Below are 16403 nucleotides of genomic sequence, written 5' to 3' on the forward strand. Positions count from 1 at the left end.
AACACAGTCATGTCAGGGAGAGCAAATATGGCCGTAGAACAGGGGCTTTCACATATGAGCAGAGGGATAACGTGCTGTGGGAAGTGAAGGTTCAACTCATCAGACACTGCTGAAACAGTGACCACCACTGTATTACTCCTCAAATGCAAAACCTTTTTCCTCTAGCTAATTGCTTTTCATTGCAAACCCACCCACAGGGCTGCTCTGGCAGCAACTCTTCTGGACATCAAAAAATGTTTCTGCCTGCTTTGTCCCACTTGTCCTTCCACAGTCTCTGCTTAAACCATTCCTCAGAATCCTTACGTACGGAGCAGTCAAAGCTAAAAGGGATATTCCAGGAAAGGACAAAACGCTGAAAGCATATGACAGGTAAGGACATGAAAGAAGGAGTCAGATGAAAGGCTACAACCAACGAAGGAACCAACTCTCTCCTACTTCACTAGTTAAGTTGAAGAGGGTCTTGCAGACAAACCTATACACACGTTATGTGCATACAACCTTAAGTTTCTCCGATTAATCACTCAAAAGTTAATAAATGGCAAACTGATGCTGGTTGTGCAACTTTCTTTAACCACAGATTTCTTCCATAACTGTCCTTCAGTACACGTACCGCACGTTCAACTGCAGTCAGACACTATGGTATCCTACCAGACCATAAGCAGAGGCTGTGCCATTTTATAAAAACTAAATCAATTTAAGGTACAGCTCATTTTGGGTTGAGAGATGAGGAAAGTAAGTAAAACAGGGATTTGCCACCTGAGTTCTATAACTTGGTATACTTGGAACATATAGAAACAAAAAAGTTACCCCAATTTCTCAAGTGAATTCCTTTCTCTGAATAAAACTACTATCATACTACTAACCTCCCTACGGCATTTTCAGATCTTTTTTTCTTAAGATTATTTCAGATTAGAACACCAGTTTGCATCCATTAATGAACAACAGGCTCACTTCACTGAGGTGTCCCTAAGGTAGTAATACCAGCAGAATAAATACAGGACAGCAGCGAAGGGACTCAAGAGGAGCTCTGCAACAGATTTCACTCATAGCCTGGCCGGGCTCATAGGGAGTGTGTTTTGGGACAGAGAGAATACGGTACAGAATGGGCACCAGAAGCAGCCATGCTATCACACAAAAATCAACTACACGTTTCATGAAATGTTGCCTTGTATTAATATACAAAATTCCTTATTGTTTAAAAATAATCAGTAATCAGCTACCAAATGGAAAGAGTTAAATCTTACACTGACTGTGAAACAGTTTCTATTGAAAGACACAGAGTAAGAGTTAGTTTAACTGTTACCCTTCAAAGCTTCTCTTGCCATGCATGCAAATAATTGCTGAAATAATTCTGTATTTTTTTATTCAGCATCTTTCACGTTCAGAGACAGAATTTTAATATAACGCCCCACATCTGAGAGCCATTTGCTGTCCCTTTTTGGTAAGTTGCTTAGCAAACTTGGCGTGGGGGGGGTTAAAATGTTAACTACTAAATATGAATTTGTCTCTTTTCCAACCATATCTTCCCCAATTCTGCCACAATATATTCTAATTCTTGCACTTGGGAAATACTCAGTGTTCTTTGGCATTATTACTTTATCTACAACTTCTCATTTAAGGGGAAAAAGTTACTTTGACTAGAGACAACATCATGTTTTTTCCAACTATTCTGGGGCCAAAGAGTAGTTTATTCTAATAAGCCTCTCTGGATTCCCTTCTCCTGTGAATCTTCATAGCAAGGCAGGGGCAGGCTAGGCTGTAACTCTGTCTATTCGCTGCTTGTAACTGCAGTGGTTTGCTGTGGTTGTCAGCTTTTCAGATTCTGACTTGGAGCACGTAAACTCAGAGTGGGTTTCCAATCCTTTTTTACCTTCACAACACCATATATGAAACAGCTGTAGACTGCACTCCAGCTCATAATTTCTTTTATAATTTTCACTGAAACATCTGCTGAATCCTGTTTACAAATGTAAAGTACAGACATCCCCAAGGTCAAGTGCTTGAAAAAATAGATAGAGGAGTGCAATGTAGAGGGCACCATTGGGAAGGACAACATCCCGGCCACCCAAGAATTTCCTTTTCCTTCTCCCTTATCTAAAGTATTAAACCACATCTCGTGTAGGTAATTTGGGTTCGATTCCTTTCCTTCCAACTAGCTGCCAGAGTCAGAGGAGTGACAGGATTAGCTAGATGCTTTAGTGTTTTGAAGTGGTTTTGAGAGTCATTACAACCTCTCTCACAACCACATTACTGAAATGCAAACTTTGAACTTCCAGATCTATTTTCACATGCCGGAAATGGTTGTACATACTTTTCTCTGATTTCCATAAAACACTTAACTGCTCCAAACTTTGTGTGTGTTCCTCTCCATACTTTCAAGGCCATACCCCTTCCTGAAAATTACAGTATTCCAGTTATCTTCAAACACCATTACACTTCTCTGTTTTTTCCTAACAAAGTTTTAAGAATATAGCTGAAACAAATTTTATAAAAGGAATAAGAACTACTTTTATGCAAATTGTGCACTACTTTGCTCAAATTACAGAACAAGGATTTTCCTTGTACTGTTTCTGCCATTCCTATAATATTTTTGACAAGTTTTTCTTTCTATACCTTCTCTGTAGTCATCAATGTAGACACCTTCAGATGACTTCAACTTTCAGACAAATCATAAGACACAACCAAATACAAAAGAATATAAACAAATTAAAAGAAATCAAGCTTAGTATTCTTCATATGGGCAAATAATAAAACTTTTCCAAACTCCATCTTAAAAATAAAAAATAAGCAATTTCAACATTCTCGCTCTTTTTTATTTCATAGTTTCATGATCCTAATAGGCATAAAATGTTTTAATATGATTTAATACAAAAATTGAAATGCAGAAGAATCCTCCCATTCTAAATTATAAAATATAAACACTGTGTATCTACAACTTTAAAAATGTTGTAGCAGTCTATTACTTACAAAGTCTTGCAAGTCTGAGAGCTCAGGTAAATACAGGAATTGGATCTGTTTTGATTTCAGCTATGGCACATCAAATACAGACTAACCTGACTCCTAAACCACAATTCTCCTAGAGCAAAAATAAGCTAGAATCAAAATGCTTCAAAATCTGGATGTAGAACAGCTTTCATATTTTACATCTTGAACTACGGTAATGAGACAGCTATACTCATGGATGGCTCAGAAATTAAACTATACTCATGGATGGCTCAGAAATTAAACTGGGATTTACTTACCAAGAACTATTGCTCCTCTATACTGCCAGTCCAGCTGAATGAATCACACAGCCAGTCCCATTTACTTCAGCAAGGCTAGTCACGTAAGGCTGGGAAACAGGAACTTACCCTAACACTTTTCTAACTTGAATCCAGTCACATAAAAGTTTCTTAAAAATCACAGCTTCATTGCTACATGCCCTACTGATGATAAGCTTCACGCACAGTTGTGGAAGTTGCCCATGCAAGGAATGGTGTCACTGTGCCAGCACCATCCAGATGCACTGATAAATGAAAGTCACCAGCATGCATCCAGCCCAAGGGAGATTCTCAATCATACAACAATTTTTATAAAGCCAGAACTTTGTGCACTCAGTGGACTTCAGCTAGAGACTTCCAGGATTTTGCCAGGCTGTAACAGTCTAACAGCACGGAACACAATTACACTCTTGGTTACAGTTCTAAGAAAACAAATCATAACTTTCTGCTAGGGACCACATCCTGAGAATAATTTGTGATTCTACATATTTTAATGGCATAGGACTGGGAGCTACTAGAATATACAAATCAGACATGCCTTTATTTACCTTTGCAGTATTCTGAATCCAATTGCTCACTCATAGTCACAGCAAACATATGACATACAAACACAAACATACAAAATGCACTCTGTGTAGCCGGAGAGACATAAGTCTCTTAAAAATTGAGGCTCCACTTCAATGCCCGTATATGCTGGAATGTAATTAAAAAATAGTAAAACATTGAATCTTCCTCCAGTTTACTTGGATTTCTGCTCTTCAAGTAAGTGTTAATAAACACAATTATTTTTACCAGTGTCTCAAAGATATTTTTTAAAAAATCTCTTATGTGGTTTTAAAAGTTAGATACAATACACCAGCACTTATTGTGCCTAGTCACCCCATCCTCTTGTGGACTTCCAGCCCAAGACGATGGTCGTATCCTTTTGGTGAATTGAGCTAAATACTACAAATGAAATCATCTTTTAGAAAGCATGAATAAAGGATGATTTCAACAGTCTCTAATCTTTCCTCACAACAGAGAAAATAAGAACAGCTGGTTTTTAGGAGTCTTTCCACAACAGGCTTATAACTACCAACGCCTACCACCTTCACCATGAATTCAACATGCTGATCAAATGAGAAAACACATTCGGAACACTAATGCAAATCTCCACTTTTAATATCTAAGTATTTCGCAGCTGAAATAAAGTTGTACAGTGTGGCAACAGCATTCTAATATTGCTCCTCTTTGAGAGAAAAGTATTTTCTTAGGAAAATGTTTAATTAAAATACATGTTTGCTGCAAATGCTAGACATTTTGACTAGGGAACGAGCTATAATTTTCTCATGGTGCTAAACCACAGAAGGAAGCAGTTAGCACTGATATTTGGAATGTCACCTAATAGCGATAAAACAAATCAGAAACATTTGGACGAAATTGGTGGGAAAACATATGGCTCAGTTCTGTAACTAGATATTAACATTCAACCTTTTGGGAAATGCAAGGAGATAAGTGCCACCACATCCTCACTGTGAGGAAGGGACTGCAGAATCAGCATATGTTTCTACATAAGCAGCATATAAAATGTTTATTCTGAGCACAAAACTTCAAGGTTGGTCCAAAATTCTGTAGTCATTGGAACAGGTCCCATAACTTCAGCAGCCTGCAAATCACGGTCTTATTGAATAGAAGATAACAAATCTTCACTATTTAACACTTTTATTGAATATAGATCCATTCTTTGTAAATTATATAGTCTTCTCTTGCATGTCCCAGTCATCCAATATATTGCAATGGGAGTGCTGAAGTAGCGCAGACACCCCCCAAAAATACTACCTAGAAGATACAATTAAATGCAATCATATTTTGACAAAGCATTTTTTACTTTGTAGGCTGCAAAGGCTTCCGCTGAAAATATACCTAAGTTGGCCATTTATACTACACAGTTACTAAACTGGAACCAGTTGATCCCCAGTTTTCTGCTTCCCAAGAGCACAAGCCTAATTGCAACCCCTACAAATGGTGGCAGAAATCCTAGTTCCACTGAAATCACAGAGACTTTAGTGATTGTCTGTAACAGTGAGTTTCAGCACACCTGAATTTCAGGTGCCTACTGTGTAGGTATGGACAGGCGCTAGTTGTCTGTACTTCCACTACGGCCAACAGAAATACAGCTGATAGAGCCAGTAGAGTTGAAACAGGGCTCCATCTCATCCTAAAGTCATTACTTATATCCGATTATCTAAAGACACCACTGACTTGCATTTGAGTCACCACTACTGCAGGTGTCTAAGCTCCCATACTCACATTCATCCCTCTGTATGGCAGACAACTGAAGTTACGGTGACTCAAATCCCACCTCTGGATTTTGTTCTTTTATAACCTTGCTACTACACAGCAGCACTGGCAGCTAGCTTGTGTTCCAGCCCACAGATGAGCTTAATTTGAGAAAAATATGTCTTTACTAAGAGTTTATCCTAAGGCATTTACGGCAAGTGGTGAAAAGATGTTTTGACAGGAATAGATTAGCCTACGGAAGTCTAGGTGTTCAGTGAAAGCAAGCCGTGGAGTCGGTAATAAATCCCAATTATATGTTGCAGCAAAAATCTATTTAAAAAGAATCCTAGTGAACCCCAAAATAGTTTTTGATTTTGATCTGGTATTAGAGACACTAAGCTGCTTCTTACAGATGGACTTAAGAAAGTCTCATCTTTCCACTGCTACTCTGCCTTTAGCTAGCATTTTTGCTTTTCAAAATTTATATAAAATATACATTTGCAGGCGTTGGGGTCTGGGGAATTACTTTTTCTTCAAAAAAAAGCCACTGACTTTACCCACTAGCCCAATGCCTGGCCCAGTCACAGCCATCTCAATTGAAGTTCCTGAGAGGCCACGGGCAGGTCTTTATATAACATAAAAAACAGGCCCTGTCATACATTATCAAAAGCAAGCAGAGAGTGTTTCAAAATTGTTTGCACTGGGAAAAGCACAATGTCGAGGCACTCCTGTGGAATACACAAAATTATGACGACCTCCACTAGTGCGTATTACCAAGGAGGCTCAGCTTCTCTGGGCTCACACAGACACATACGGGTGCTTTTAATAAAGTCTGCACTAATGTATAGCATGGCCAACATTTGCACCAGATCTATTCTGAGCTAAATCCCGAATAAAAAACTGCTACTGGCTGAGATTATTTAACAGGGACTGAAACTGAAGGAAAGCAAGAGAACAAGTCAAAGCACTATGCATCTGCAGGAACTCAACTGCCTGTTGTGTACACAACCAAGAAATCACCCATCCAGGTCACTGCAAAGACTGCTTTAATATCAGACTACGAAAGCACTGTAATTTTACTAAATGTGTCATAAAATAGGAATGAGCATTAGAGCCCAAGTACTTTTCCCAGTATTCATCGTTTATTCTGTGCCTTCGCACCACTTGGGAAGCACGATGGGAGCAGAGATTGCCTTCCATCTGGAAGAAATTGCTAGGGGGCAGAGACCTGGCACAGGTGACTTGTATTCCTCCCTCCTACTACATCCCCAGTGTATCAGGTCTCAGGACGGAGGGAGAAAAATTGTTTTCCTCTACCCCTAAAGAACACTGTCCCCTCATCTATTGGTGCCAGGGAAGGAGCAGAGAATCATGGTGCCCAAATCAGCTCAGTACAGCCTGGTCTCTCTCACATAGTTTGCTTTAATGCTGAACATTAGTTCAATACATTCAAAAGAATCTGGCTGAATTTTACAGCAGAGTTCGGGGTTCTTTTCAATAAGAGGGGCAGAAGATTACAGGAACTGGTAGAAGACAAAAATGCTCAACTCTTCTCAGACGACACCACAGGGTATCATTTGTAGCTTCCATGCAAAATCTCCAGAAGTGCCATTATTCATTACTTATACAGTGAATTTTGATGTCACTCATCTCAGAATTCTTCTATCCAAAAAACTGAGATTGAAAATACAGTTTTCTCTCTTGGGAGAGAAATGTTTCTTCTTGGGAAGAAACAACCAAGGGACTGCACACTCTGAAATATGCCCCATGTCTCATACTAGTGATTTATAGTTGTTCTGTATACATATCCATACACACACACACGCCTATCTATCTGTCTAACACTCTCTCTCTCTCTCTCAGCTGCCAAGGATTTTATTTTTAAAAAGCTGACCACTGAAGTCCAGTAGGAAATGCCCAGAAAATAAGTTTCAGGTTTAAAAATTTAATACTCTTAATGTTCATGAAGTACGACTCCTGAAAGCTAGGTAGGCATCCTCTTCTTATGAGCAGAGAAGTCAAGACATAGGATGCATTTAAGTAACTTACAGCCACAGACAGTCTGTGGCAAGGCTCAAAGCAGAGCTTCATTCTTGGGATTTACAATCTTGAATTCTCCTACATGGTTGCTTCCTTCTATTTTGTCGCAAGATAAACCTATGCCAGTCAACCACATGCTGACAGACTAACAGTAGGCTATGAAAACCCCCCTAAATAAAATGGGATAGGAGAACCCTGAAAATACAGTCCTTTCAAAAGGATTTCAGAAAAATTTTGTAGAGCAGCACTGTGATGTTGTCTAACAGTGATGAAACAGGAGCGACTTTGCAACAGGTTATGTGTTAACAACATCCTCACCTGCCTCTTCCAGCAGCAGGGACCAAGTTTCTCACCTTACACCAGTGGAAAGGTCAAGTGAGGATGCAGAGCACTGCTCCTGATAAAGCTGCCTGACAAACTGAGCTCCAGTAGTATCTCTTCTGCTTCTCTGCCCATGAAATAAGCTTATTTCTAGGATTACTCTGAGAAAGAGCTATTGTTGACAGATTATTTGAAAACATACACAGATAGAATAGACAACCAATACTTTCACGAATGCAAGAGCTAACCTGTGGGATTAGCTGGGAACCCGACTTTCAGAATAAAATGCAGCACTGTTTTGAGAGCTGATACTTTTCAAGACACCAGGTCAAAAGTGAACCAGAGGGGAGAGGAAAGATGAGAGGTGAATGCAAAAAAGAAGTCAGATGGGAGTAATAATCTGCAATGTGTACAACTGGCACTGCCCACTTTCTAACGATGCAGAATGTTCCTTGCTATTTGGGTGATTTATGACAAAATAGGCCTTAAACAGGTCAGCAGCTCCCTAAAATTAACAACTTGTTTTGGCAACAGTTTGGTGCTTAACAGAAGACGGCCCAGACCTCCAGGTCACACATTTCTCAAACCAGAAAAGCACAAATACTCTAATTATTTACATTAATGTGAACTGAGGAGCAGTTTGTGATTTTTTTGAATTATTGCAACAAACTCGAACGATGTGTGAAACGAAAATTCCCTGTCTGGTTCACAGAGAAGAAAGACTCTATTGCGTTCAGTGCGTGGAGGCAGAGATGCACAATTTCAAGCTCAGGGAGACAGCCAGGAAAGTTTACCACACCCAGCAAGCGCTCAAAGATTTTCAAACAAGCACTCCAGGAAACTGAAGTACGTTCCGAAGTTTTTAAAGTTTCCTTACTGTTTTCAATGCACAACCCCTTAGGCTAACCTCCCTATGTAGTCAGCTAGCTGGAGCCTGTACAAAGAAATTCTGGTTCATACAAAATACACTAAGTAGGAAAAAAAAATCCTGAAGACCTTTCTAGATATTTGGAGGGGAAACATTAAACAGCCCTCACTTTCCCTTCAAGTTTTTGTGCATCCTGAAAGTTTTTCTTACGAGATATGTATTGCTAGAAGCCAGTGGCAAACATAGGCTCTGATCTGTGCTGACTTGTATATCTTAGGTTTGACCCTGCCTGGTGCTGAGCCCTCTGACACTGGTCTGTATGCTTAATTTCTAGCAACAGAATGGTCCCAGAGGAAACTACATTGGGACTGCTGAAGGGTTGAAAAACTACATGTGGATTTCCTACATGTTCCTAGACTAGGGCTGACCTGCTCCACCCAGCTTGTTCTGGGGTTGCCAGAAAAGGGTAAATTGATGAAGCCATTTAACTTGAACTGGAAGTCTGATATGCTGTGTTTCAGTAACAAAATTTCCACTTTCACTCAATATTACTTTATTAATAACCATGGAATACTGCTTCTTAAAAGCTGTGTGTTACTCATAAGTATAGTCATCTATCCTGATATTTATGATTGCAGAAAACTAGCAGTAACAGTCTCTAAAGTTGTTTCAATCTTTTGCCTTAAATCTTCCTCTTGGCAATGATTAAAACCATGATTAGTTTGGCAGTGGGCTTATTTATGGTCATTTGAAAGTATTAAATGACAAGCAGTTGGAAAATATTGCTCAATGAGAGATTTGGAGAGGATTGCTAATTTAGGTATTGATTCATTCATCATTTTCTTGACCATTTTCTAAGTATGCGCAACCTAGTGAAATAATGGGTTTGCTTATTATACATTTATCATTAGTGTTAAGATGAGAAGCTCACACTAAATCACAAAATCTACTCCCCACAAGCTAAGGGCAGGTGACCTGACTCGTTACACACTTGAGCACACAAATATCTTTATTCACGTGAGCAGAATTAATGGGGGCTGGTACTTGAATTAGGGGATCTGATAAAACACCCTTTCTTTAAGTCCCTGAGCAACCTGATCTAACTTTGAAGCTGGCTCTGCTGTTAGCTGGGGGCTACAGGGGGATTACATGACCTCCAGAGGTTCTTCCCAATCTAAATTTTTTCCTATTTGACTTACTACCTCGTACGGGAAAGTCCCATTTGCCAGTTCTGTAGCAAAGATGGAAGGCCAGAAAACATCTCTCTGTTTCAGCCACTTCAGTTCACTTCAAGGTTTAAAATTAAAGCCTTACTAGTGAAAGCGGCTTTGCCCAAAAATGCTGGGCCATAAATTGGAGCACCTATGGTACAGCCAGGTGTCCCAACACACTCTACAGCACAAGAGGCAAAACAAACAACTGGTATAACAACATCCTACCCTGAAGCGGCTATGTTGACCACAGGATGTCCAAGAGAAGCCACAACCCTAATAAGTGTGTAGGATCTACCCAGAAGGGTGATACATTTTTCTTTTAGAATCAGACAATGCTATTAGTTACAAATTGCTAATAATGCTAATTAAGTTACTAAACCATTCATAAGAAAGCTAAGAAAGGAAATTCACAACAAAAGAAGTGGGGAGGGGTCAGTTATTTATGAAGCATTATTAAATTTCAAAACATACAAGTTCTTTTTAGTGAGTGAAAACACTAATATTTTTGTAAAAGTATCTTCCAGTCCAATGACTCACTAATAACAAAGTTCCTCCCTCCTTTGCTAGTCACAGTTTTAAGAAAAATAAATCAGGAGCCCCCCATACTTCAAAGGGAACATACTTCAAAGGGCCCTTCTGCTTTTTCTTTCTACTCCCTCTCTTCCTATCTCTTAAGCAGCCACACTTCAACTCACATTTATCCTTGACACCTTAATCAGCCAAAGCATTCACTAACTTTTCAGTGAGAAAATGCACTATCGAGCCCAAATACCTATAAAACAGTTAAACAATGAAGTGTAATATTTCCTGAATTTCAACTTAACATTTCAGGAAATAAGCCCTGTAGCCAAACTGAAATTACAGTTAACACTCCTAGAAGTGCAGTCATTCCAACAGTGAGGGTTTTTTTCAGACAAATGATATTTTAATGGGCCTAAAGGGTAGATAAAAAGGGTTCATGCACACATATGATTTTTAGGCTTAATCACCAGGGCTTTCTATTTCTAAAAAAAAAATTTTTAAAAAATCAGTGCTGACTATAATCCATATCTACAATACACACTCTCTTGTATGTGAAGAACATGTGGAATTCAGGAGTACACTGTATGTTTAAGGCGGTGAAACACTCCCATATAAAATGCAGTAAGCTTTTTAATTTAAGTAATTGTTAAGCATAACCTAGACTGTACCTAAACACTAGAAAGGCTCTTTAAACCTGATCTTAAACTAATTTAAATCAACAGTAAATCCACTGACTGATAAAAAAAGCCCTAATAGTACTTAAGTACTAATAAAACCCATACATCCATGATACAGTTAACAAACTCTTTGTTTGATTTGGATCTCACTGCCCCCACTGTCTGCAGCAGAATGAGCTCTTAGATGAACCATGGGTATCAGAAGGAGACTACACAGGGACTGCAGTTTATTCTGATGAATATCTGCTATTTAGTTCATTTTTAACTTCTCTATGAAAGTGTATAAAGGAAAAAAGAGAATAATTTCAGAAGAGTCCTCAGAGTAATTTCTTTGTTGCTTTTACAGCTCTTTCCTGTCCTATTTTTGTCAACATTAGCTAACAAACATATATAAACACATTTTGTTATTCAGACCACTACGCCTACTGAATTAAACAATACTTTTCACAGGAATGAAGTTAGGGGTTTGCAGGATTGAACCGTATATTTCAAATGCTTTGGATTAGTTCCTTTCTTACTCTGCCACTAAGAGAACGTATATACCAGCAACAGACAGAAAAATGAAAGTCACAGCCTATAAACAGAGAGTTTTGAACACAATAACATTTCAAGATTTTGATATTCCAGCTGCTTTCAGTGTTAATCAGCTGGTGCTGTGATAGGTACTTAAAATATTTTATGTTAAGAATAAGGAATTATTTTGCAGTTGCCATTACAGTTATGAAGAAAATAACAGCAATGTTCACCAAAGAAAGTCAAATTGAGGAAACAAAGGCTTATGGTAAGTATCTAATTCCATTCTCAAAAGAACAAAAAAACCCCATGAGATTGGCCACAGCAGGCGAGACCAAATGTCTGTTTAGCCCCATATTCTCTCTCTGACAGCAGCCAACTCCAGATGTTTAGGAGAAGCACAAGGACAGACAATGCCATTTCACAGAACCACAGAGTAATCTGGAAGTGATGGGACTTCTGGAGGTCATCCAGTCCAGCCCCCTACTCAAGCTGGGCTTCCCCTTCTGATCCTGCCAAAGATCTCACTCGCTCAAGCAGTTCTTGGTTCAGGAATTTCCTGAGCTAGAAGCAATGTCTTTGCACTGTCTTCATTATCTGCTAGCAGATAGTCCACGAAAATCCTAATTTACCGCCTCTGAAATTCCTTATCTTAATGCTTAGTGATTTATGTGTTCAAAGAGCTCAGTTTCAACCCCTCCTCACTCCTCCGTAGCTCCACTACTGAGACTCCTCACGACAGAGGGCACACCCCATTACACAGCCCATAAGCTCAGTCAGAAGTGCAAAATGGCCAGTTCAACACTCCAAAGAGAAACAAGGGAAATTACACAAGACAGTGTTACTCAGCTCTCTGCTGCCTTTGTTATTTCCCTCAAACTCCAGTGTTTATATATTCCAATAGAGAAAAGCTATTTTTTTAAAAAAATAGCAACCCAAACAAACAGAAAACAGTGCATTTGAATGCCAAACGCCCAACACCTATTGTCACAGACCCCAGGGCGGCAGCGTCATCGATGTCCGCAGTCTATTTCAGTAGCACCCAGGACCTAGCAACATCAGTCTCATCCCCGCTGCTTCATGTCAGAATAAAAACTAGTTATTCTTTGTTGTAAAAGAATCCTCGTGACCACCTCAGTCCAACTCTGAGCCTAATCCCATGAAAATCTATAGGTGTCCTTCCACTGACTTCTGGGGGAGGTGAAATAGTTTCACAGAGTGCTTATCACTACAGCTTTCCAATAAAAGTGTGCAAATATTATTGTTTTTCAAGTGGGGAAATTGAGGAAAGGGGATTTGCCTGAGATTAGCCAGAAGATAAGAGAGATACAGGTGTTCCCTGACTCCTGCTGTACCTGCAGGCTCACACAGCCTTGCTACAGCACACTGTGCTGTAGGTGGTCACTCTACGGACTACCATGTGGTCACACTCAATCGCATGAAGCTTAAAATCAAACAAGTAACTTTGTATTACCCCCTGTAAAAACCTCTGCACTGGCTGCTCTGGACAACTGACAGGGATACACAGATCGTAAACGTGCTGGCTCACGTTCCTGGCTCTCCCTAGCTGTTCCGCACCGATCCAGCAACACTGAGCAACCATAAAACCGGTTTTGAGCGCTGCTGTACCCTGGCAAATCTGGACCAGGGTGCGTAGGTGCGCTCCCCGCAGGTGCTGGTGCTCCTGCCGCCCACGGAAAGCAGCCTCCGTGCTTACCGCCGCCCGGCAAGCCCCACCGCGCGGCGCGGCGCGGCGAGGTGTGCCAGTGCAGCTCCCCTTCAGCTGTGCGCAGCGGACTGGCCGTACGGACCAACAACGCGCTCAATCTGGCTCTAATTAGCTTCGGCAGCCTTATGTTTGCAATAAGAGGGAGCGCTTTGTTCGGGGCGTGCTGGGGACCAGAAGGCGGTACGCGCCCTCCTGCCCCCGCCGGGCGCTTCTCGGGGTGCCGCGAACGGCCCGAGCGCAGCGGCAGCGACCGCTCCTCCGCCGGGGCTTGGCAGGGGGTGGCCGAGCGCTTCCCCTCCCGAGGTCGCCTCCTCGGCTACTTACACCGGGGTGGGCTGGCAGGGAAACTGGTTCCAGGCGCATCTGTACTGGGCCTGGACGTAGCTCTCCGTCCCGTCCAGCACCGAGCAGCTCACGTTCCTGTTCACTATGTAGGCGCACCAGTTCCTGGGGGGGAAGACAACGGCCGTCAGGGACGGGAGGCGGCATGAGGGGGCCCACTCGCCGCCCCAGCCCGCCCGCCCCGGCACCCCGGGCTGTCCCAGCCTGCCCGCCCGCCCGCCTCAGCCCGCCCCGGCTCGCCCCGCCGCCGGCAGCGGCTCCCGCAGCCCCCTCCGGGGCGGGCGGTACTCACTTGCTGCGGGAGCCCGGCCGGGTGTACCGCAGGTGCGGGGTGGCGTGGCTGAGCCCGGCGCCCAGGGCGAGGAGCAGCGGCAGCGCCCAGCCCGAGGGCGCCGCGGGCCCCGGGCACAGCTCCATGGGGGGGACGGGAGGGCGGCAGCGGGCGAGCGGGGAGGGCCGGTGTCTCTCCGCGGGCTCCCTCCGTCCGTCTGTCCCTCCGTCCGTCCCGCCCGCCCTCGCCCGCTCCCAGCTCCCTCACTGACGCAAATCCCCCCCCCACCCCGTTTCCGCCCTCCACGGCGGCTCCGCACCCCCCTCCGGCCCAGGCGCCGCTCCCCTCCACCCCCGCCCGCCCGGCCCCGGCCCCGGCCCCGGCCCCGCTCGCTCCCGGCCCCCCGCCCGCTCTAGCCCCCCGGCCGCGGAGGAGCGGCGCTGCGCGCAGGCGGAGGGGCAGCCGCCGGCCCCACATGGCGGCCGGCCGCCATGAGCGGGGCCCCTCGGGGGCAGCCGTCGCTCCCCGTCCCCTTGCCCGAGCCGGCCGGCGGCCGCCCCCGAGCCTGTTTTTCCCACTGGAAGGCTGATGGGGGGAGAGGGCCGGGCCCTGGGGAAGAGCAGGGCGGGTGGGGGGCCGTGCCCGGGCGGGGGACCCTCCCTGGAGGCCCGGGGTCCTGGGGCGGAGGGCAGCCCCCGAACCGGGGCGAGCGGGGCACTGGGCTCACCTTCGGGTAGGGCCGTCGCAGGCTCGGTGGACTCCCGGCGCGTGCGAGGGAGGTTTTGGTGGGCTTGCTGCCATGCGGCAGCGCCACGGCCCCACTCACCATTGCCTTGGTCGCCGTTCCCTTGCGTGGCCCAAGGGCTCACCCCGAGTGCTGAGCCTGGGAGGGCTGCTGGTGGTTACCTCTGCAAGCGGTGTACAGTAGGCCATTATTCATAAGGAGAACCGTTCGCTGGGCAGAGAGAGCAATGGGTATTCAGATTCAGTCAGGCGTTAAAACCTAACTCGGGCACCTTGACTGGGTGACCTGCCTGCACAAGGCCATCTGTGATGGGTTCCACCATGGTCCGGACCACAGGGAGGCCCCTCTGTCCTCCTCAGCTCCTGCTCTTTTGAAGCGATTTCTTTGGATTCAGGCAAACCTGAACAAAGCGTCGAGGCTGGGCCAGGGCAGGCTGCTCCCGCCAGAGGGAAGGAGGGGAAGGGAGAGAGCGGTGCTTGGGTGGAGAAGAGGTCGGGTGGGAGACCTGGGAGCAGTGTCCTATGCTGCTGCTGAGCCCGACCAGTCCCAACCCTGCCCACGTGCTCCCGGGCCTCCCGTGGCCACAGCAGCCACTCGGGCTTCCTAGGGCTCACGTGCAGGCAAAGCAGGCAGCAGGGCCGGGCCCTTTCTTCTGCTGTAGGCAGCAGCCTGCCTGAGCTGAACCTGGACCTCACCGTCTGGCCCGACCTGCCGAAACAGGCAGGTTTCATCTGCCAGTCTTACAGTCAGTCTCGCCCAGCAACTTCACTTGGCCTCCGAGTCTGACAGGGAAATAAGCTTTAAATGCTGAGGTCAAAATTATCCTTTCAGACTGCTTTTTAGTAATTGTTTCACTGGAAACATACACGAAAGCTTTCTGCCCCCAAGAGAAATGTGTCCCATTACAGATGCGTAGGAACACTTAGCTGGTTTGATAAATTGCAATGGGAAAATATGTGATTATTACTGTCGCTTCAATCTGTCCTGTTTCAGTTGAAAAAATGTCACCCTCCTAATGCGCTGTAGCTGCTTTGGAGAGGGTAGCACCTCGCTGTCTAAGAAATTATGCTTCAGGCAAAGGTTAAACAGTTTGCTGTGCCACTGTTTACATTTGCAAGAGCATGCCATTCAGGCGTCATTATTTGTGCCGGCAGAAATTATTTGGAGTTTCTCCAGCCTGAAGAAAGCAAGACTACAGTTCAGTCCCTAAAAAGCAATGAAGAAGGTTCTTTCTTCCTTTTTCCTCTCCTCATCCAGTCAAGGAACTCATGAAGTTGGTCCTTTTCCAAAAGTGATGAGCAACATGGAAGAGCTGTACGTTGTCCCACAAAGGAAAAGTCATTAAGTATTGGAAGACTGAGGTCATGCCCGTCTTGAGAATGACTGCATAGTACAAAAATTAATAGGCCGATATAAACAAAATGAGCATGAAACAACAGTAAGTTTCCATATGCAAAGCGCTGAGCTTATACCTTGGAGAAGGGAGGTAAAGCAGATGTTACCTGATTTGCCATGAGGGCACCTACCCGCAAAATGCAGACTCGATTGCATGGTCAAACACAACTCGGGGCACCGTTAGAAGGACAGTCATCACAGCCTTTGCCTTACCCCATGGATACCACAGATGATGAGTCAGGAGTTG

At 44.0% G+C, this 16403-nt stretch overlaps 1 protein-coding gene across 1 annotated transcript in view; it reads right to left on the minus strand.

The window, feature by feature from the left end:
- EMILIN2 (elastin microfibril interfacer 2) overlaps positions 1-14276 on the minus strand; it is a 39446-nt gene extending 25170 nt beyond the window's left edge. Inside the window, exons 1-2 of the mRNA XM_075494434.1 lie at positions 14038-14276; positions 13728-13850 (exon numbers count right to left, since the gene is read on the minus strand). Coding sequence (XP_075350549.1) covers positions 13728-13850; positions 14038-14162 — 248 coding nt within the window. The 5' untranslated portion in view covers positions 14163-14276. The remainder of the gene's footprint in view (positions 1-13727; positions 13851-14037) is intronic.
- Between the last annotated feature and the right edge of the window lie 2127 nt (positions 14277-16403).

This window comes from Mycteria americana, chromosome 2 (genome assembly GCF_035582795.1).
Source record: "Mycteria americana isolate JAX WOST 10 ecotype Jacksonville Zoo and Gardens chromosome 2, USCA_MyAme_1.0, whole genome shotgun sequence".
Classification (NCBI taxonomy): domain Eukaryota; kingdom Metazoa; phylum Chordata; class Aves; order Ciconiiformes; family Ciconiidae; genus Mycteria; species Mycteria americana.